This window comes from Eurosta solidaginis, chromosome 2 (genome assembly GCF_040869045.1).
Source record: "Eurosta solidaginis isolate ZX-2024a chromosome 2, ASM4086904v1, whole genome shotgun sequence".
Lineage (NCBI taxonomy): Eukaryota > Metazoa > Arthropoda > Insecta > Diptera > Tephritidae > Eurosta > Eurosta solidaginis.
The window spans coordinates 293,204,001-293,228,309 of record NC_090320.1 but is presented as its reverse complement, the minus strand read 5'-3'; the positions used below and the strand labels follow the sequence as shown (position 1 = coordinate 293,228,309).

General features: G+C 38.0%; 1 protein-coding gene across 7 annotated transcripts in view; it reads left to right on the top strand.

Annotated features, from left to right (window-relative positions):
* for (cGMP-dependent protein kinase for) overlaps window positions 1-24,309 on the top strand; it is a 319,267-nt gene that overhangs the window by 224,554 nt on the left and 70,404 nt on the right. For 5 of the 7 annotated variants that reach the window (XM_067768568.1, XM_067768570.1, XM_067768569.1 and 2 more), the window contains one exon: window positions 4,585-4,751. In XM_067768568.1, coding sequence (XP_067624669.1) covers window positions 4,585-4,751 — 167 coding nt within the window. Of the gene's footprint in view, window positions 1-3,698; window positions 4,315-4,584; window positions 4,752-11,261; window positions 11,559-24,309 lie in introns of those variants that run through there. The other 2 variants (XM_067768575.1, XM_067768573.1) reach the window with 2 other exon arrangements.

Genomic DNA, 24,309 nt, shown 5'->3' with positions numbered 1-24,309 from the left:
CTTAAAAGAAAAATTCTGCCAGTCTGCCAGAACTCCGCACTTAAAACTGATACAGGACGTCTTCGTATTACATATTTGAGCACCCCGGATTAATCCTAGAAACATAAATAGGCCTTTTATCGCGGTAAATAGTAGGTAAACTCCAGGATCACTTCAGGTGAAAACCTTGATGGCAATTCGTCAAAGGACGGACCCGTCGGATGAGGCAAACTCCTGCTAATACAACAAAACAACAACTTGACGTGATGATAAAATGAATGGTGATGAATGGTATCAACCTCATTGGGGGAAGATCACTTGGGCAGTTACTGAAAAAATCGTTACCTCGCAACGACATAACTTCGAATAAGACCGATCTCTATCCGATGTAAAACTTTCGGAGATCCAAATGAGCCTAGTTCCGGCAGCGAATGACAAAGTGACTCGATGATTCCAACTCATAATTCTCCATATAGCTACACCAGATAAGGGTTTCCAGTATAGTCGCTCATACCGCGTAGACCTCGAACACCAAAAATCGATGAGCTTCGGCATACCATTCACTTCAAGTGGTAGTATGTTTTTATGCCGAAGCTCACGCCCAAACTCCCATTTTCCTACATATTGTCACGAACTTAGGGAAATCCTGCTTGTTATGCATCTTCTGCTAACTTTCGTATCACTGAACTGTCGAATAAATAGCTCCCATATTCAGTATTGCGAACTGGTCTTTATTTAGATTACTTTGGGTGTAGTACAATTATACTTCATTATCACGTACTTCACAACTGCGTGTTTTAATCAAAACTGAATAGTTATTACTCAGCTTGCGCTGCTTTTATACTCTCTGTTACCTCGTCCGCATATTTCTCCAAAGGTCTAGACGTTTCACCTTCTAGAACTGTTGTACCTCCGGCTTGGTAATTTAGTCATATGCGTGTGTATGTGTGAGTAACAACTTCGGCTGATGACTACATGTGTGTGTGTGAGATATCTCTTCGTCGCCTTCTATTCATGTGTATAAATGATGATTGATGTGTTCATATACACAAGTGTAGCTTGCTTTAATGTTTGTTGTTGTTGTACCTATATCTACTAACAGCTTAGTGATGCTAAAATTTGCCACAATATATTTACATTTATTTCAGTTGTATCTATACGGGCTAAATATAAGCGTGACAAATGCTCGGGTTATTATTCTGGCCCCAGGCTCAGATGTTGTTAATCCTAAAATCGTTCGAAAGGCTCGCAAGCGAGCTTAGGCGCCCTCAGACCACCCTTAGTTTGCGTCACAGTTGAAATTTAGTTTTTAATATCAGTTTGACTATCCAACTAGACGTTGAATTCTCAAACCGTAGTGCCACTGATTAGCATCCCATAACGGTACCGGTACTGTTATAGTTGTGGTTCCATCAGAATTATGGTTAAGGTGATAATTGCGGTGAAGGGTTGATTGTTATAGTTGACGTTTTGGCATCTACTGGAATGCGCTTAAGATTGCAGTTATAATTATGGTTATGGTTATATTTACGGTTATGATATGGTTACGGATATGGTGAGCATTGTGGTATAGTCTGTACTGATTGTTACGGATATGCTTGCGATGATAGTACGCCGATAGTTACGACTATGGCTTGAGTTTTATATGAATTTCTGAATCGAAACAATTGCAGTTAGGGTTGTTGTTATGGTTATGGCTATGGTTACGGTTATTGCTATGATTATGCTTACGATTGTTATAAGAGTTATGGTTATGGTTATGTTTATGACCATGGTTAAGATAACGGTTACGCTTATTGTTAAGGGTTACAATTATATATAGGGTGGTGACGGCTATGGTTATGGTAACGGTTACGGTTATGGTTACGGTAAAAGGTTACGGTTTCAGTAAGTTCTTAACAATACAATTTAAATTTCTAACCATGCGCCAATATTTCGTATAACCACTAATAGGCTGTGGGTATACTTACTTGTGATTCACAAAGCAACCGGGGCGTATGAGTAACATTTTATTAAAAAGGAAAAAAAAATTAGTACTAAACGCATGCGTCTTAACTTTCTGAGAAGCTTTACATAGCATTGAATACCCCTATTGTTGTTGTTTTTCGTAATTATGCTTCACATTACACAGCTAAATTGATTGACAAATTGGAATTCCGCGCCTGCACAGAGGTTATATACAGCAAATCTGATTTTATTTTAGATAATTAGTAGAAGGATAAAGGGAAAAGAACAGCGCATATTATCTATTTATTCAATCATTTATTCTAGTTGCTGTAAGCGCTAAGATGCATTTAGATATTAAATAAAAAAAATATAAAAAAAAACGCACAGATTTATTTAGCATCAGAGAATAAATTGGCATAGATTCAAAAATAATATTTGCATATTCACACACATAAATGCAAAGAAAGAAATATATAAAAAGAAATAAAATTATGATAATTTTTAGTGAGCTCCTAGAGAGCTAAATCCGTTGCAGCGACGCGCAATCAAAATTTAATTTTTCAACCGCCATCAGTAGCAAAGTGCCGGTGAGCGATATTCAACGCGCTTTCAAACGCTCAGCGAATTTCGAAATTTTGTTGTTAATAATGCTGCTGTAGTTATTGCTATTGTTACGCTTAGACAAAAAATGTTTGTTGATTCCTTCTCTTCTCTTCTGCCGATACCACAATAACAACACACATTGCTCCGTATTGTGTGGCAACAACATTAGCATAGCACAGCTGACATGAACTTCAGACTCACTTAAATGGATTTTAATTGAAGACTCACATAGAGCAATAACAAACACATAGTACATTCAATAAAAACAGAAAAATTACAAACCACGCGCACGCGAGAGAACAGCAATGACAGTAGTCACGGCCGTGCGCGTTAAAGTCCATTCAATTATTCGCGCACCGGCAACGAAGCAAACAAGTAAAATTAAATTAAAAAAAAAACAAAAGCTAAGCGCCTAAACTCGCCGCATTGCACCACCCCGACGAGCCTACCTACATATCGTTTATTGGCATTGAGCCACCCAATTGTTTATATCAGCTGTGTAGCGCCGTGACGCTCTCTTTGCCGTCTTTAACCGGCGATGAAGTATGCAGTGGAATGAGGCGCAATGAATTTGTTTTTTGGCTCGTGACTTCGAAATATGACAGAAGCGGTGACAGCGCTATATGGACTGCGCGACGTAAACAATACCTAAATTAAATTGTTGTGCGTTAAACGTTACGAAAAGCTGTGCGACGCGTAAACGAAAGTCGCGCAGAAAAAGAAAAACAAAAAAATTAGTAAAAAAAAGAAAAACATAAAAGTCAAGTGCGCGCCGTCCTTAGGGCGCGTACTAACGTTAGCACCTACACAAACACGAGCGCGCGGGCAGTGCGATGAACGCATGTGTAAAGGCTGTGCCTAAAGTGACGTGACGCAGCCCAACAGTGACAAAAAGTCTTAAATACAAAGCAGTGACGCTTCTGGGCGCGCTGCGACGACAATTTATTATTAAAGCTCTGAGCTAGGCAAGGAATGCGCGGATATTGAATAATTTTTGGTTACGCAGTCAGTGAAAGACAACAGTGCGCGTTGGTTCGATTAAAAAGTGTTGACAAAAATTGTATATAAATATAAAACTTGCTTAAAGCTTATTTAAAATATTTCTTGTTTCTGTTGTATGCTAAAAATGCTACATCACAGCCCTAATGGAGGCGTGCACTATGATGCGTGTCACTTGAACAAAGAAATCAATGAGTTGCGCAGCGAGTTGCAATTGGTGCGTGAAGCATTGCATCGCAAATCACTCAAATGCGCTATGCTGCAGCAACAATTAGAGAAAAGTGAGTGTAATACATGTCATCAACTATTGCGCGGCGTTATTTCCGCCACTGGCAGTGATTCACAAGCAGATAGTACAGAAGACGATGAGGATGCGCGCTCTACCAATGAAGTTCACACTGACGGCATCATAGAAAAAATGCACACGGAATTACAATTGAAAGATGCGCGCCTAACAAAAAATCGTGATAAAATACGTTTTCTTTGCAGCAGCATTGCGCGTTTGCAACAAGAATGCGCTAACCGCGATCAAATAGTGACTGAATTGCAAAATGAATTGGATAAATTTCGTCAGGTGGTGCGCCCGCTAACGCAGGTATTCCTGCAACATACCGCCGAAGGTTTTGATGCTTGGAGAGGCGGTGCAGCGCTTAGCGGTATGGAGTCGACGCGCATTGTAGCAACAGGCTGTGAACCGCGCATTAAGCGGCAGGGGTATAGCGCGGAACCGCTTTCCGATTTGGTGGATGCAGATTGTGTGCTGCCAAAAATACCAAAATCAGAATTGTAAGCAAGGGTGTGGTTGAGATGCCATGTGCATAACTGAATGAGACAAATGAAGTCTTTAGCGTCTCATAAAATTAACATCAATATCATATTATAAGTGCGGTCGCGCCAAGCGTTCTTATTTATTATTTCTTAAAATTTATTTATTTATTTATTTACAAAAAATATCTTATTTATTTTTAATTGCCAATTAATTATGTGCCACTTGATTTGTGAATTGCTTGCTTACTCATAATCACACTTTTCTTCTCCTCTCTTGCTTTCTTGCAGATCACGCGAACTTATCAAGTCGGCCATATTGGATAATGATTTCATGAAAAATTTGGATATAACTCAGATACGTGAAATTGTCGATTGCATGTATCCGGTAAAATATGCAGCAAAGAGTCTTATTATCAAAGAAGGCGATGTTGGCAGTATTGTCTATGTTATGGAAGGTGAGTAAACGCTAGCAAAAGACTAAAACAAATTGCAAAAATGTCAATGTTAAGTAAGCGCCTGCTTAAATAAAAAGCAAGAAGGTCGCGTCATAAGTTAATGATGTCCATATAAAATGAAGCAACACAGTCAATGCATATCAATTACTAAAAGAAATAACCAAAACGCCGCAACAACAGGCGCGCGTGATCGTGGAAAGCTTAGCTATATATCGCCTAAAATTATGCAATGGTTTTTGTTCATTTAAAAGGTGATCAGTACAGGGTGTAACTGAACAAAATTAATTATTGCTATTGTAAAAGCATCGGACAAAGAGCATCGACGAAAACTTTGTGTGTATGTATGTATGGCATGCGAAGTGTTTGTATGTCGATTTTATAAATTTGTCTGAACGTTTTTGGATTAAGCATTTAATTTATTAATCTTTCTGAATAAATACACATATACACTGCTGGAAGGGAGCATTATTGAAATAACCGGACATTTGCGGAAATTTATGAGTTTTCTAAATGCAACAGGAAATAAAATGAATTTATTAATTATTTAACCTTTAAAGATTCGATGCGGGAAAAGCTGCTGTGGATCTGAGTATTCATGATAAGTCTAGAAATGCCTTGTACTGATGCACAGGGATGTTCGGCAAGAACTGGGACTTCTCGCCAAGGGCTGAATCGATGGTAGACGCTTTAATGCGCTTGGGAGGAATCCAAGAGAGTTGGCGCATAAGAGCCATCAACCAAGAAAGGTCTGGGGAGCGAGCCGCAAATGTTCTAAGATTATGTACAAATCCTACGATATTAGATGTAAAAAGCTTCTCACATCCCTAAAGAGAGAACACTCAAGGCTCATGATGGGCATACTAGCTGGACACTACCTTCTGACGTCAAATGGTTTTAAATTAGGCCTCGTCAGTAACAACAGATGTAGAAAAGTGCGAGCTGCAGAAAGAAACGTTTGAGAACTTTCTGTGTTCGCATTCTGCGCTCGCGAGGTGAAAGCTCCGTCTCCGGGCGGCAGAGCTGCCAGATCTCGAAGCAGCGCCTAAGCAAGGTCCTAGAAAACTTACAGTATATGCCAAGAAGAAGTCATTTTATAACATAAGCACGCAGACATACGCATAGTCCAGCGAATCAAAATACAGCGGGTACATTGCGAACGAAAGATGATTCTCCCACCAAGAAAGTATTTTTATGGGAAACCAACTACGAAAGCAGGGGTAATGGCAGCCCCAACTCGTCTGGAAAGACCAGGTTGAAAACGATTTCAATTCTCTTGATGTTAGCAATTGGCGCCAGTTAGTCCAACAAAAAACTGAGCGCCAATTAAATAAGTAAGCCCTCGTACCTAATTGTGGTTTTACGTTAGGTCGGCAAACAAATACTGTTAACCTATAGGCACATTCGTTCTATGTGAGGTCGTAATGGACCTTCCAGTGAACCTTAAACAAATCAAACCTAACCTTACCTCTCACCAAGGGTCGTGCACTAGCTCGAGATTGTAGTCACGTCAAGACTCCGCGGGTCTGGCTGAATGAACGGCGAGTAATAAAAAAAAAGTTGGTGTTCGCACAGCGGAAGCCGCAGGTTGGTATTAGTGGCGCTCTGATAAAAACAACCATCCTGGCCCTTCTTAACATATTTTGGAGGCAAGCGAATGCGGCCGGTGCATTGATCAGGGTTAGTGATGGGTAATTTCGGCTTTCTGGTTTCGGGAACTCCAGCGTTCTTATCAATAACGGATGAGATGATACACAGTGTTTCTCCGGTTGGAGAATTTAACATCTAAACCCGCAACCAAACTATAAATTATTCCCTTAGCTCATCTATAATGCGGTTGAGGGCAGTCTGGAAGTATCTAAGTATTATCTTAATATCAGAATCATTAGACATTTTAAGGAGGTTCGTCATGCAACTAGAGAGTCAGAGTGTGGGATGACCTAGACGTTTAATGGTACTTGTTAAGTATAAAGTGACGCTCGTATCCGTTAATTTAGGCTTTGTGATAACAATATTTGTATTATTTTGTTTTAATTGTTGTGTCAGTTATAACAACTAGTCAGTCGATTAGTTCGCGGTTCACAACAGAGTATTAGTAGCATTCATAAGATTGTTTGACTTTGATGCGGCGTGAAAAATATTAAAGTGTAAGTAGTAACAATGCAGGGGGGCTATCTTCAAGAGATGAGGGGCTCTCGCCAAGTGTAGTACACTGTTTTTATGAGATGGTAGTCAAACCTATTCTGCTCTATGGTGTGCTGGTCTGGTGGAATGCACGGGACATGGCGAGCACCACCAAAATATTAGCGTCAATACAACGGACGGCGCCGGTTGGTATCAGCAGCGCTTTTTAAACAACACCTACCGTGGCATTGAATCTCATGCTGAACATACATCCAGTAGATATTGGGGGAAAGACGGCCGCGGCCCGCTCTTCGATCAGGCTTTCTGACTTCGGGAACTCTAGCCTTCTGACCACGTTCGATTTTATCCCTGACAGGACGGACTATTGTGTGCCGATAACCACAGGCAACTGCCAAGCTTAGCGCACATCGGTACAATTGAACCGGATGGAGATGGCTGTAGGGATTTCGAGATTCCGCTGGCCACCTGTGGTCTGCCCTGTATAGATAGGTCACCAGGTAAGCATTCGTTTGGCAGCTCAGCAAGCATTGGGTGGGCACCACCTCTGGCAGGGTAGCAAAATCCTTCAGACCGGAAATAGATGGCAGGAGGTTTGCCGAAATTATTGAGTTCAATGAGGCCCATTTATCAATGGGCAGGGCACTGTGCAATGGTAATCCATGTTTAAGAATTCATGAGCTTAACACCGACTTATAATAATTGAATTTCAATTATTATGTTTTCTAAGAGAAATCCATGTGGTTCCCTTCAATATACTGAAAACTCAATCGTGATGCAGCTGTATGTAGGATGATGAGGTGTAATCATTAAGTAACTTTATGCTTGATAGCCCAGCTTTTGCCAGAGCTAGGTGAAAGTGTTTCGTTCGCGATTCACTTGGATCTCCAAAGGATTTATCTAAGGTTAAGATCGGTTGCTACTAAACGATTTCCTAAGTAGCTATAGCTAGCTATGTCACCGTTTTTTATACTCTGCTGAGCAGAGCTCACAGAGTATATTAATTTTGTTCGCATAACGGCACCCTGTAACGGCATAAACTAATCGAGATAGATATAGACTTCTATATATCAAAATGATCTGGACGAAAAAAGAAATTTATTTAGCCATGTCCGTCCGTCCGTCCGTAAACACGATAACTTGAGTAAATTTTGAGGTATCTTGATGAAATTTGGTATGTATGTAGGTTCCTGGGTGCTCGTCTCAGATCGCTATTTAAAATGAACGAAATCTGACTACAACCACGCCCACTTTTTCGATATCGAAAATTTCGAAAAACCGAAAAAGTGCGAAAATGCATTACCAAAGACGGATACAGCGATGAAACTTGGTAGGTGCGTTGACCTTATGACGCAAAATTGAAAATTAGAAAATTTTGGACAATGGGCGTGGCACCGCCCACTTTTAAAAGAAGGTAATTTAGAAGTTCCGCAAGCTGTAATTTGGCAGTCGGTGAAGATATCATGATGAAATTTGGCAGGTACGTTACTCCTATTACTGTATGTGTGCTAAATAAAAATTACCAAAATGGGATGACGAGCACGCCCACTTTAAAAAAGAAATTTTTTAAAGTCAAATTTTAACAAAAAATTTAATATCTTTACAGTATAAAAGTAAATTATGTAAACATTCGACTCCAGTAATGCTATGGTGCAACAAAATACAAAAATAAAAGAGAATTTAAAAATGGGCGTGGCTCCGTCCTTTTTCATTTAATTCTTTTAATGCCATAAGTCGAACAAAAATTTACCGATCCTTTTGAAATTTGGTAGGGGCATAGATTTTATGACGATAAATGTTTCCTGTGAAAATGGGCGAAATCGGTTGAAGCCACGCCCAGTTTTTATACACAGTTGGCCGTCTGCCCTTCCGCTCGGCCGTTAACACGATAACTTGAGCAAAAACCGACATCTCTTTACTAAACTTAGTTCACGTACTTATCTGAACTCACTTTATCTTGGTATAAAAATGGCCGAAATCAGACTATGACCACGCCCACTTTTTCGATATCGAAAATTACGAAAAATGAAAAAAATTCAATAATTCTATACCAAATATGAAACAAGTAAGAACGGGACTGTCTTCGGCTGTGCCGAAGACTTCATACCTTTCATGAATGTGGCTGAACAATAAGCTTATCCCGTTCGTAATCTCCAAATAATCGGATGTATAAGATAATAAATATATAGTGAACAGATCTACATACCTAAACGATTTTTAAGATAAATATAAAATAAAAAATAGGTACGTACTCTGTGTGAAGATGCAAAGTTTCACGTTTTTTGTGGTCTGCATGTAAAAACTATGACTACGAATCACGTATTTCAAAAATATATGACGTAAACGTAACTATTTGATGAAATTTGATGAATTTTGAAGCTTCTAGCCGTAAAAAAGGGGTCAAAATGACAGTTTATATGAAGTATATAATATATATACCACCGATCTCAATGATGTTTTCAGACATCAATATATGCTATACACGTAAGCATTTTGTGAAATTTGAAGCTTCTAGCTGTTAAAATGGGGCTAAAATTGCGAAAATATATATATATATATACTATATATATATACTATATATACCACCGATCTTTATGATTTTTTCAGATAACAATATCTGCTATATGCGTAAGCATTCTCTGAAATTTGAAGCCTCTAGCTCTTAAAATAGGGCAGTAATTACGAAAAGTTTCTTATCTGAACAATCGGTTGTGGGGGATATATGCTATATATACAACCGATCTCATCAATTTTTTCAGGAAACAATATGTGGAATATACGAAATTATATGGTGAAGTTTGAAGCTTCAATCTGTTAAATTGAGTAAGATATGACAAAAATCCTCTTTTTCTGAAAAATCGGTTGTATGGAGGATATATGCTATAGTGGTCCGATCCGGCCGGTTCCGACAAATGTCTAGCCCAAATACACCCGCTCACCAAATTTTATCAAGATATCTCAAAAATTGAGGGACTAGTTTGCATACAAACAGACAAATCAGCTCTTTATCCTGATTATTTCGGTATACTTAATGGTGGGTCTATCTATTTTCCTTTAAGGACTTACAATTTTGGGTTTCGTGGCGAAATTAATATACCATTTCATTTTCATGAAAGGTATAAAAAGAGATGAAACATGGTAATTGGATTGGTTTATTGACGCAAAATATAACTTTAGAAAAGACGTTGAAAAATGGGTGTGACACCTACCATATTAAATAGAAGAAAATGAAAAAGTTCTGCAGGGCGAAATCAAAAGCCCTTGGAATCTTGGCAGAAATACTGTTCGGGGTATTACATATATAAGTAAATTAGCGGTACCCGACAGGTGATGTTCCCGGTCACCCTGGTACACATTTTGCTCGATATCTCAAAAACGCCTTCACATATACAGCTAAGGGCCACTCCCTTTTAAAACCCTCATTAATACCTTTCATTTGATACCCATATCGTACAAACACATTCTAGAGTCACCCCTGATCCACATTTATGGCGATATCTCGAAAAGACGTCCACCTATTGAACTGTGGCCCACTCCCTCATAAAATACTCTCTAATGCCTTTCATTTGATACGCATGTCATACAAACACATTCCAGGGTTACCCTAGGTTCATTTTGCTAAATGGTTATTTTCCCATATTTTTTCTCCAAAGCTCTCAGCTGAGTATGTAATGTTCGGTTACACCCGAACTTATCCTTCTTTACTTGTTACACATCGAACTTCACGAGTGTTTGGTACTCACGACTTTTTTCAACAATTTTGGTTAGTCTAAGATACGTTGGGTACTCTACCTCCATATGATCACCATACCTACATATATACTTACAAACTGGTTACTATGACCGCTTTTATATGCTCTCTCAAAATTCGTTGAATGTCAAAGTGCTCGCACAAGCAGCTGTTGCACAAATTTTGCACTACGGCTTTAGTAAATATTGCTAACCAAACGACTGCTAACTCTTTGTACCTGCATTATTTGATTGTTTAACAACACTTTACCTGCTGATTGCATCCAAAGAGCGAGAGCGCAAATAGCTTTGTAATGTTTTAAAATTGTTTCTGTTTTATTTTGTTTGTGTACGATTAACTACATGTGCATTTTGGCGTTGGCGGTGAATTGTTTGCTTCATTTTGTTGAGCGCTGAGTTTTTATTAATTTAATTCGAATCGAACTTGCATGTTTTTACAGCTGAGTAGGGGAGCGCAACAAATGATGTGTAGGTATGATGTTTGTATATTGTAATTTACTGTACAACAGAGCGCGCGTGAGATCGTTTTTATTTCATATCAAGCGACTGGACAACTCTGTTTTTTGACTTATCTGCTGAAATCTGTGCGCGGCACAAAACATTCGTTTATTTGACGTAAAGCGGTTTCAAAGCGCGTGCGGTTATTTGTTAGTTACGCGCGAGTGCTGATCGCGAAGTCGGAGTTTTTTTCTAAGCGCGCTGTTCAAAGCAAATATACTATATTTATAATTTATTCAGCGGAATCAAGCTATTAGCTTTTGTTTGCTATTTCAAGTTTTGTGTTGCTAACGCGATTACAATTCCAAGTGTTTGTACAATAAAAAAAGTTTTATTTGATACTTGGCAAATTCGATTTGCATTATATGCATTCTCTTTAATGGCTTGAAACAATCGATTTGCGGAAGAAAAACGTCAATGGTAAACAATTAGTGCAAATAATAGAAATGAAAAGTGGCTAACTAGAGTAAAGATGAAAGAAATTTATTCGGCATAAATGAGAGAACGGTGTGAAAGAAAAAAAAAAAAAAAACATGGAAAAAGTGAAGTGAATCAACAACAAATGCACGCAGTTGATTAAGAGAGTGGCTTAAGCGTAACTTTTAGAACCTAGATTGGAGAAATTTTAGAATAAAAAAACGGTAACGTTTTACAAGACGTTGCACCACCTAATTTGTATCAAAAATTATCAAAGGTGGTATCAAAAAACCTATTTCGACGTACGTTTTTAGAATCCGGAAGCGGAAATTAAAAATTTTATTTCTGTCGAAAAATATTTACAAAAAACTGTAAATTGACCCCGAGAGCGTCCGAATCATAGTGTTTTTTTGCACAGAACTTCTCTCTGCGCCGGTTTGGGGATGAAAATTAAATGCGCGCAGAACACCCTTCTGCATTAGTGTGTGTGTGTGTGTGTACAACAAATCTGGCAAAATACAACAACCACATGAAAATTTGAACCTATTTTTTGCTTATATCTTTTTACAGTAATAAACATTTTCATTCTCGCTTTCGGGTTCTAAAAACTGAGGTTGAAACGGATCTTTTGATGCCACCTTTGATAATTTTTGATAAAAATTAGGTGGTACACCGTCTTGTAAAACGTTACCAAAAAGTTATATGTTCTTAAAAATCTTTAAAAGCAAATTTTTCGTAAAGTGTACTATTTAGACTAAAGAAAAAGATTATAATGCAGAACAGCCTTCAAAAAAGTTTTATTATAATAAGTTCTTGGTTGAAAACTCGATCATCTATCACTTTTTCGGCGATATGAAGTCCAAAAGCATTCATGTTTTATCATTCTTCCTTCTTTCGCTTATTTCTGCTATAAACTTTAATTTAATGTTAATAAATGATTCTTTATTCACTTCTTTGTCTTATTATTTGCTTCTCTTCCTGATTAGGTACTAATTATTGTTAACTTAAATATTTATTTCATTGTTATATTGTAAAATATGACTCACATTGATCGGAATATCCGTTTCTGTTAATTTTCAAAAAAGTATAAGTCAATTCTGTTTTTTATTTTTTTTTTCTGGGTTTGCTAGACATATCTGATGAATTGGGGCTACAAATGAGTTCTGTGGGTAATCGACCAAAATCAACAAAAAATTATATTGCGTATTTTTGGTTTTAATGCAATAAATATTAGCAAGAATTACATCGCAATATCTCCAATAGCTCTCTACGGCTCAAAACAACATAATTTCGGCTCCTATTGGCTCCAAACAAAATAATCGATTTCGTAAGAATAATACACAAAGCCTGTTTGGAATTGCGTTGACTCCGCTATAGCGCACACTTAAATCAAACGGTGCAACAATAATCAGCGCTTGCTCTCTAAATTGCATTGTTTTGAAGTTTGTGACGTTGTCGTTGGATGGCTGTATCAATTAAAATTTTTTTTTAAGATATTTCGTTCAAGTGACTTGTTGTACTTCACAAGGATAATCCCTTTCTTTTTTCCTTAGGCGTGAAAAACTTTAATTTTTCCAACTTCGTTGAGGATGTTTTAGAAAATTGGGATTCACTTCCTTGTTATATCGCCCCGTTGGCCAAACTTTCTTAAGCACCCTTGATTGAGGTTGAGCTTCTTGGTTTGTTTTTTTTTTATGTTCTGATAGGTTGTAGTGTCGCCAGTAGAAAACCCAGACCCGTTAAGCGCTCGACTGCCTAAAATTCTGTGAACAATATCAGTATGACCGTGACACTCGAGAAAACGGTTTTTATACAATCTAATTGGAAAAACTCGTTCAGTCCTCACTGAGTTCCCAAAATTGAGTTAAAAGCTGGGCCACTTTATCTGGGATCGCTGTTCTTTGTTTACGTAACTATGCAATGCTAAAACCACCTAGGTCATTATACTTGCAGCTCTATACGTTATGTTGGGTGGCCGCTGAACAGGCGTTGGCCTCGCTGTTATCAATCAGGGCCATCCATTTGTTGTACGGTTTCTAGCCCTTCGTTGCGGTGCCCAGTGCGTTCCACCAGACCACCATCGCATAGAAGAAGATCGGTATAACAGGGCACCGCTTATAGAGAGTGCTGCCAGCGTTTTCCAACGGTTCCACGTATCCTCTATATAAAACTTACATTACAGTTGTTTTCAGGTATAATCCAAGGGACTTAAACCTATCAGATAGTGCAAGTGACACTCTGCCAATGGTGGGTGGTCTGAAAGCAGAGATCTTTTATCTCTTAATAAATAGAACTACGATCGTTTTATTGGGGCTTACAACTATGTCTCAGGATAAAAATCACCTTGCAACCGTACCCAAGTTTCCGTATGGAACATTTCTCAAAGTATCCGGGTATTCCCCCCTGATAGCTAGATTGCGGGCATAGTCTACCACTTGGCAGCCCTTACATTCGAGGCTATGATTAGTCCGTTTACGACCACGACCCATTGAAGTGGGGACAGAACACCCCCTGCGGCCATCCCCTTATTTGGGTGTCTGATTGTATTGGTGATCTAAGCAGGTCACGCTTTGAATGTCCAATCAGGCGAGGGTCTTTCTAAAGTCGAGCTAATCCCTATTTTTGATAAACTTCCCATGCTTTGAACACATCCTCACATCTTTTCATCAACAGTTGTAACATTTGCTGTTTCGAAATCATCCGAAACCTCCTTTTCTTTGTTGTACAACTAATGCAATATTTGGCACATTTAATTCGAATTTATTTATTGACTTCCATTAGCATAAAATCGTGTCGGCCCAACCCTTTTCAGAAGTTCTAGTTTAAAATTCGCAACTACTTATACATTTATATATACCAGATACACGAGTGAATATGTAAGTTAATTTTGTACTTAATTCGCATGATGATTCATTTGCTATTTTTGTGGGTTGCTCTTTTTCCGGAATTTCAATAAAATTCAACATAAAAGCGCACAACATTAACTACACCCATAAATATGTATAAATTTATGCATTTTTGTCTGTTCGTACTTATGTATGGCGGTATATTTGCATTTGCATTGGAACATAATTGCAGTTGCATGCGACCAGATCTCTTTCCAACAACAATGTATAAGCGAGTACGGTAAGATGAATCAAACTAAAACTAGAGTGCAATTGAAAATGCAAGTGTAATACAAAAGCGCACATGTCGATTCGTACTGTAACTATAAATAAGCGCCTCATATGGTTGCCACTTTGGTCTATTTGACCCAAAAATAATTATTTTCGCTTAGCTTTGGCGTAGTAACCAGCACCATTCGTTTCTGCGCCGATCCCATAATTTTAAATGTTTGTTATCAAAAGTCATTTTCCAAAATATAAGATTTGAGTACTTGTAGTGGAGTAAGGATTTCTGGATGCACTTGTGTAAACTAAAAACGTTTAGCCTCTGGCCTAACTTACCTTGACCTTTCAATGAAAAATTTCGCAGAGGGAAGATTTTTGAAAGGTACAGATGATTGTTATGCTCCCAAAACAAAATTTTTAGCCACGTAGAAGGGCTTTCTTATAGGTAGAGTTTTTGAGGGGTAACGGGTAACTGCTGGATGGTTGCAAGTTCCCAAAGGCCGATGGGATTAGTAGACAGTGGGTGTGCAAGCGTTTGGCTGCATCATAAAAGCTCGGCTAATCGGTGAGCCCATGTTCAATCACCGATGGATCTGTGAACCTGCGGAACCTGAACCTAGTAATGGTCAGCGTTGTGAGTACGGTGGCGGCGGTCGCTCCATTCTCATGGATATTAGAGAGATAGGAGCTGTAAGTTGCATTAATTTCCTGTCTTTTGAGGGCCGTTCGGAACTGCCTTACCGGTTAAGCCGTGCATTTGATAATTTTGTTAAGTGCAAGAATTTGTACTTAAGTATAAGTCGTAATAAACTATTTGAGAAGTTTACTCACGCAGGGCAGACAATTTTCTAATAAATTAAATGCCTGCAATTTTTCTTCTTTATTCTAAGTCGTTCAGTATGTTCACTCCTACAGTGTTGATATTTGTCGTTAACCTTACATATTTACCTGTCATTGAGTTTCGGGTGGACATCGTTTTTATTGTTGTTGCAGTTTTTGTAGCCCCAAAACCACTCTGCGAAGGATTTTTTGGAGTGTGACGGTTATGAATTTAATATGCTCAGGTTCTTGCCCGACCCCGGCGACACAATTTTTTTTTAGCTTCTTAACCCGCCTTAATCAGATGGATCGGCTGCATGTTAAATTGTAGGGACATTAAATCACAATGGGCATTGTACGAGGCCACGAAATCAGTGGACAGGGGCACGCTGCAGGGAGGGGTGCTATCACCTCTGCTGTGGACGCTGGCATCAACCAACTGCTCATGCGATTCGATGAGGGACCCGTAAAACTTACGGCTTACGCAGATGACGTTGTCATAAGTGGAAAGTGCCTTCCAACTATTAGTTCTTTGATGGATCGGGCGCTTCGGGATATTCATACCTGGGCATCTAATGTCGGGTTGAAAGTCAATGCGGAGAAGACGGATATGGTCTTGTTTACAAAGAGGTACAAGGTCCCAAATTGGACCAAGCCTAAGTTAGGAGAAACAGGAGAAACCTTGCACAAAATATCTAGGAATCATCCTAGACAGTAAGCTGTCATGGAAGCTCAACGTGTAGGAGAGGGTGAAAAATGCCTCAACGGCACTCTATGCATGTAAAAGAATGCTGGGGTGTACGTGGGGCTTATCGCCCTCTCTTTCTCATTGGATTTTACAGCGATTGTAAGCCCTATTCTATACTATGGAGTTCTTGTTTGGTGGAAAGCCACACAAAAAAGAACATACCTCAAAAAGTTAGAGGTGGTATGCAGACTATCGATGCTTAGCATTACGGGAGCCCTGAAAACAACCCCGACGGCTGCACTGTATGCCATTCTGCACATTCCACCTGTAGACCTGGTAGCAAAGAACATAGCATTAACAACTGCAACCAGGCTCGGTTCGTCGGGGCAGCTTGAGCGCCGACCATACGACCATAGTGGTATAGCGTCATCAATCACAAGGCAAACAGACTATCTGATTCCCTATCTGCGCTTCGAAGGAGATCTTAAGGCCACAATAGAGGTGGACTGTTGGCGCAAGGGTGCGCAAATGGCGGACGAGTCGAAACATGTGTACACAGATGGTTTCAAAGTAGTGGAAGGAGTACGGTCTGCGGTATACTGTGCTGATCCGCAAATAAGCAGATCCTACAGGCTGCCGGATTACTGTAGCGTTTTCCAAGCAGAAATATTAGCCGTAACCTAAGCAGTAGAAACCCTGGAAGAGAATAGCTTAAGCTGCAACCGTGTTAACTTTTATATTGACAGTCAAGCAGCAATTAAGGCAATACTCTCGCATAGCACAGTATCTAAATGTGTGTTAGAGTGTAAGCAGTCTCTGGAGAGAATTGGGACAGGGAGAAGCATACATCTATATTGGGTGCCAGGGCATATGGGAGTAGATGGGAATGAAAAATCGGACGAACTAGCTAAAAAGGGCGCAACCCTTGAAGCTTGCTCCGTAGACGTCCCAATTAGACTGGGCGAGATTAAGCGAAGGAGAGAGGTGCACATGATCGACCAAGCGGGAAAGGCATGTGTTCAAGCGCGTGTCTGTAAAGTGTCGACGATTATCTGTAGGTCTTACAACCTTAGACTAACAAAGTTGCTTCTATCATTAAAAAGAGAGGACTGTATACTCATGACGGGTATTCTGACTGGATACTGCCTTCTGGCGTCACATGCCTTTAAATTAGGCTTGGTCAGTGATAGCAGATGTAGGAAGTGCGGGTTGGAGGAGGAAACGATCGAGCACGTTCTGTGCTCGTTCCCTGCACTTGCCAGGCAAGACTCCAGCTATTAGGAGTGATACAGCTGTCAGATCTAGAAGCAGCAAGTGGTCCTAGGAAGCTTCTAGTATTTGCCAAGAGGACGGAGTTATTTTATAACATAGGTCCTGATGTTTGATAGGGTTTTTCAGTTTGGTCGTTACAACAAACTTCTGGTAACACTACGGAAGCAATCAGTCTATGTGAGGTCCTCATGGACCGGCCAGTTCAACCTAAGCTAACCCTATCCCAACGTGACCAACTCTTTTTCATGTAATTTCTTGAAAAGTCAGCAAATTAGCTCAGTTGATCTGTTGACGTGAGCTAGTTGAACCTTCCATGTCAGACAATCTCCTACTTCCGTGAGAAACTTGTAGTAGCCAGAGCCTCGTCTACATATGCAAAGGGTAGGCGAGGTAATGGGAATGGTACTTCTCCACCCGTTGATTCTTGCGTGACCAATTTGTCTTTTCGGACAATTTCTTGAGGAAGCAGCAAGTTAGCTTAGTTGATTTTTTAAGCTGAAACTACAGTCGACCCCCAGCTAAGTCTCTGCGAACTAGCCGCAATTAAACTCCTGGTCATACTCATTGAAATCAACAACAAAAAGATTCGAAGTCGATAGGAAGAAGAAGACAAAAGAGCTGCTCTCTAGTAACTCCACGCGCCCCTCTTGGGCTGATATTACAATTTTCGTATATCGTGTTCTTTTGGAAAAGGTGGACAGTGAGTGTATATTGGAACTGCTTCCCGGTATCCCTTGTCCTCGAAAAATGGTACCAGGTTCGTATCATAACCAAATATGCCATGAGATGACAGGACATCGTTCAAATATACATACACAATTTACACTTTTCCCTTCATATTTGTTGGCAAGGTTGAGTAAAAGTAGTAAAGACTAATCTGCTCGGTTCAATAAGGAAACTAGCATCTATTGTAAAATCACGATGGGCTTTTATCACTGTCACGTTGTGGAAAATGGATCCTTGGTATTTAAGTCAATGGTTAACATATGAAAAGGGCTTATTTTTAAAACCTTTGGCCCCGTAAATATTTGGGGTGTGGCAACCTAGGCGTCTAGTCTCATTTATAATTAGTTGGTGGTATTTTTTTTTAAAGGAGTCGCGTGTATTTGCTCGCCATATTTTTTCTCTCATATGGCTATTTTTCTCGCCAACAATTTTCTTTTTGTTATTTCTTTGGATCTATGCATGTTTTTTGATGCTTCCTGTATGCAATGTAAATAATTCTTGGGAAGATGCTGCCTCAAAGCAAACAACATAAACAAAACGCCAGAAAAAGTGAAAGTCTCTATAAGTTTAATGCCATAAGCAAAGTCATACAGTCAGCGCCGGGCATCCTACTCATAGTCAACCAGAAATAGAAAAAAATTAATTTTTGTTTCACTATTTTTTTTCCAACTCCACTGCAGCTTCTATGCCTCCACTTATGAATCCATATGTACTCATGTTGTAAGCCTCATGCGAAGCGCCACTAAGTTCATGCACTGACTCGTTGGTGGTTCGATCGATCGAAACACTTTTAGCTTTACATTTTGCTTTGTTGTTTTTTTATTGTAGTAAACGTGGTTTCTATAGCCAACGAAGCATTTCGCACACAATCCATGCAATGCACGGTCCATGTAGTAATCTTACCAAGAATTCCGGTTTCTGTGCCGCTGTTTTTACTTCTTTCTCTTCTTTTTTTTTTGTCTTATCATCCATCCTTTTACGTGTTTCATCGAAAATTTTGTTGCTGTTTTCTATCATGTCACAGTTTCGTTTTCTGATTTTTTTCTTTTTTGTTGTTTTAACTTCTGCTTCTCAATTTGCTCAATGCTTTCAGCAGCTGGTTGACTGACTGCTTTAGGCTGTTGTTGCTGCTGACAATCTTGCGGTCATTGGTCCGGATTTCAGATTCTTGGGTTTCTTTGTTAGTGGCAACAGTAATGCAATAACCACGTGGTCTGTGGAAAGCATTTGATTAGAGATTAAATCAATCACTTTTTTTGTTGAATTAACAATTAAATAAAATGTTTGCAATGGGAAATGAAAAAAAAAGGGATTACTTGGACAGCATGCATATAGACATTATGGTGCTTACTTTTTAGGCTATGTTTTTCATATGCTGTCAGATTCAGCAGTCCTTGAGTCGCATTCTCTGCTTGGTGAGAAACATTTTTTAATGACCGAAATTTATTAAAGAGACTCCATACATGAGTGGGAGTGGGAGTGAGAGTAGGAGTGTGTATGAAAGTGAGAGTTGCAGTGACAGTTAGAGTGGGAGTTAGAGTGAAACTTATAGGGAGAGTTGGAGTGGGAACGAGAGTTGAATGGGAGTGGAAGTTGGAATGGAAGTGGGAGGGAGATAATTGAAATAAGGGATGGACAAGAAAAACAAGTTGGTATTGAGAGAGAAGAGGATAACTTCTTGAATGTAGGAAAATCAATTTTCGGGCACCAAACCGTCTATCGGGAAAACCAGTATAACATAAAAAAAAAATAAAAAAAATTAACAACATAAATTTTGTCTCCTTCCAAAAAAACGTCAATAATGTCAGAAACGGTTATACTTCGTAGATATGTTGTTTCAATAAATTCGCTATAGATAATTTTAAAATTTCGTTTTTGTGTTTACCATTTGGCATTATCAAAACTTTTTAACCATTTGTCGCTATCAATCTTTTCAAAATTCAGTGCCGATGAGAAGATTGATGAAATTTTTAAAGAAATGGGAAAGAACCTACATAGCATATGGAAGATTGATTAAAGTATAAATCACCACAATGAGACATTTTCGACTCCTTTTGACGACTAAAAACTGTTTAATCCATTCTGAGATCAAAAGAAGACTCTAAATCGAATCCCTCTTATGAGTGAAATATGATTTATTGAAAAAGCAACAACAAAATGTAAAGCGATCACAAAAAAGAAGAAGAGAAAGAATCGCAAAAGCTTTAAAACACACTTAAAAATTATTCCCACAAGACTCATAAATGATGGTAAATATGACCCGAAATAGACTAAATACTGATTAGAAATATGGGTTAAAAGAGGCTCACCAAGTGTAGTCGCGCGTAGGGTACCATTTTCTCCCGACGAGGGAGTCTTTTCTGATCAGAAAATGAGCGCATATATGCTTATCTTGATTATGCTGGAGACTCGAAAAAGACTCTAATATGGTTAATAATTTCAAAAAATGCTGGGTGGGAAGTCTTCATACCGATTTTGGTGCCCTGTACGACACGCATTTACGGTTAGAAAAAATGTATTAATTTTAATATGTTTTTATTAAATTTTTTAAGTCTTCTTAGAGAAACCTTATCTTTGGCCGTTGTGCGGCAGCCATTTAACGTATGTAACCAGGACGAAAATTAAAATGCGATATTTTTCACCTTGACATTACTGCTTGGAGGCATGAGATTGTCAAAAATCATTTGTTTGACTGATAAGGCACACCCTAAAGTTCATGTTTTTATATTAAACTTTTTTTATTTTCGAACCCTCGAAACGAACCGAAAACCTGCTTCAAAGAGCCAAAACCCGCTTTGATGATCCAATCCAAAAGTGCAAAATCGGTTCGAATCGCTGAACTGAACCGATCATATATTTTTCCGATACATGCCCTGATAAAAGCTTATGGCGTTTAACTTTTTCCTCTATTTCACACAATTTCTTTATATTATTATATTATTTTTGTTATTTATTATGAATATATTTATTCACTATTTATATTAGAGAAAAATTGCAAAGTTTACAAACGGCGATGGTTACTAGGACATGTTTCTGCAACGTGAGCATGTCTAATTAAATACAGATGATTATATTAATTTAAGTTTTATTGTTTCTCATATTTTAATTAAAAAATAGTTTATTAATTATTATTTTATCTTATTCTATTATTATTTTGCTTTATTTTATCTTATTTTCGTATATTAAATCTCAGTTAATTTCATGTAGCTTTAGCTTTTTGCTTTAATTAATCAACTTTTGCCATTTTTCAATTGTTTTAATTAATAGATTTACGTGAATTAATTTTTTCCCCGTTTTTTGTTATTTGACTTCATCTCTATTTAAGTTTATGATAAATATGCGTTCCTCTTTGTAACAACGGTATTTGCATACCCAAAGGCATTCATTCTTTCTTTAATTCTTTTTCATCTCAAATTAACCACAATTTAACGAGGTCATCTCGTAATTGTCTACAAAATCGTTGCGTTTCTTAATCTCAAAATTTTTTGTTTCGTAAATTGAATTATTTTTCGTCAGCTCTGCCCCTTTTTCCTTGAACTAATGGCTAATGGTTTGTTGTTTTCTTTTATGTTTTGTTTTTCATCTTCGTGTTAATACTTGATTACTTTTGGTTGATAAAGTTGTTGTTAATGTTTTTCTTTGTTGTTTATGATTGCGTGAAATTTTTAGTTGTTTTTAATTAAACTCATAGTTGATGTGATGTGAACAAAAGCGATTATAAAACGCGGTTTTCACGTTAATTTCTTCTTTACTTTGCAACTTTCATGTACCAACTTTTTCTTCAGATTATATCTAATAAGCTCTCAAAGGTTACGATTTAACTGGCATTTAATTATTTTTGTGTTGTTATTTCCTGTTTTTAGCTTCCTACCTTTTTAGTGACCTATTTTAAGTAGATTGAACTGATTGCAATTAAAACATCACATAAGCTGAATATTTTTAATATAATTTAGGTCTCTCAACTTCTTTGCATGCTCAATCTTACGTATATTGGTAAAATATATGGAAAAGCTTTATCGCGAAAATCAATTCAAATTCTTTTTCATCAATTATCGAGTGACCCATTTGACATGATTCTTGAAAAGTAGACGGTCCTTTTATCGTGACTGTATTACTGAAATTATTTCTTGCATTTGCAAGGCGAAAGTTTTCCTTTAGATATAAATGTAGTACACTCGAAATTGTTTAATTTAAAGCACTTCAAGATGCTGATCCAGATTAGATTTGGTGTCATAAGCGCTTTTTTTCGTTCTCCCAATGATTACAGCTTCGGCATGCTTCCTTAAACCTTCTGTATAGTGTCATATGCTGTCAATTCCTAAGAACCTTATTGTGATATCAGGCCATCTAATCCATTATATCCCTAGAGGACTAACTTATTTTAGTCTCACTTGCTTGACAGACTTTCCTTTGCTTAGATCATTTCTTTAAGTGTCTTAGCATACTACAGTTTTATCCTGCAGTTCAGTATGTTAATATTACAGGTTCGCAATTCTGCATGAAACCTCAGGCCTTTGTAAGCTTAGTATTGTTGTGAGGTCTGCATAACCAACAGCTTTTGAGGTTCTCCAAAACTATATCGAGTAAGTGACTTATGAAATAACTTATATGTAATCATTTCACACGTGTTCGTTTCGAGACAGCAGAGGGAAGTCCAAACATTTTCCGGTAACCACTTGTTTGAACGTTGTGTGAACTACGTACATATTATCAGTTTTTTGAGAATTTAAAATAGGTAATTTAAGTTGAAATAAGTTCGAAATGGGAGTATAGCCTAAGAAGTGCAAATAGTCAAAATAGTTAGAGCACAACCCAACGATTCCGAGAATACAGAAAGGAAAAGAGAAAACGAAAAAGAGAGATGAAAAGGAAGACGCTGCAACCCCATCTTTGTTACTTGCATCCCCTGTAATTTTTGCTCCTTAACTGATTGCAATAAAATCATATAAATGTGCTATATTCTTAAAATTCTTCTCGTTGGATGGCCACTCAGAAAAATTTTACCAGGTTGATAGCTATTTGCATTTTTAAATTGTATTAAGTATGCCAATCCCGATGTGAAACGAATAATAATTGAAAAAGTATGTAAATCGTATTTCAAATAAAAAATCTTTAGATTAGGTAGTAAACTTCCTTATTGGTATCATCTCGTGTTTGTTGCGAGAACGGTCTCGGGACCATCCCTAAATTTTATTTCGGGACCGTCTAGTACGAAATTATGGGGTTTCCTCTAAGTAGCTTTAAATCTGTTCGAGGTGTTAATATATATAGACAGATATTACAAATAACTGTTGGTCAAAATTTAAATCAAAAGAATCATACCGAAGGGGTGAATGCATCTTCAAAGCAGCAAACCAATACGTTCCTTATTGTACAGACTATCGATGAATGTATTGGTTGTAATTTTTAAGAGTTTTGCTTTAAACTCGAAAATAAGAAATTACAATTTTTAATTTATTCGTTTTGCTCTGAAAATAAGTTATTTTTCGATTTCTTTCCAATTTACTTACAAATCAGCTTTAAATAAAAAACAAGTAAGGAAGTCTAAGTTCGGGTGTAACCGAACATTACATACTCAGCTGAGAGCTTTGGAGACAAAATAAGGGGAAATCACCATTTAGCAAAATGAACCTAGGGTAACCCTGGAATGTGGACATGTGTATCAAATGGAAGGTATTAAAGAGTATTTTAAGAGCGAGTAGGCCTTATTTCTAAGGGTGGACGCCATTTAGGGATATCGCAATAAGGGTGGACCGTGGGTCCATGTGTTTGCACGATATGGGTATCAAATTAAAAGTATTAATGAGGGTTTTAAAAGGGAGTGGCCCTTAGTTGTATATGTGAAGGCGTTTTCGAGATATCGACCAAAATGTGGACCAGGGTGACCCAGAACATCTTCTGTCGGGTACCGCTAACTTATTTATATATGTCGTACCATGAACAGTATTCCTGCCAAGATTCCAAGGGCTTTTGATTTTGCCGTGCAGAAATTTTTCATTTTCTTCTACTTAATATGGTAGGGGTCACACCCATTTTACAAAGTTTTTTCTAAAGTTATATTTTGCGTCAATAAACCAATCCAATTACCATGTTTCATCTCTTTTTTCATATTTGGTACAGAATTATGGCATTTTTTCGT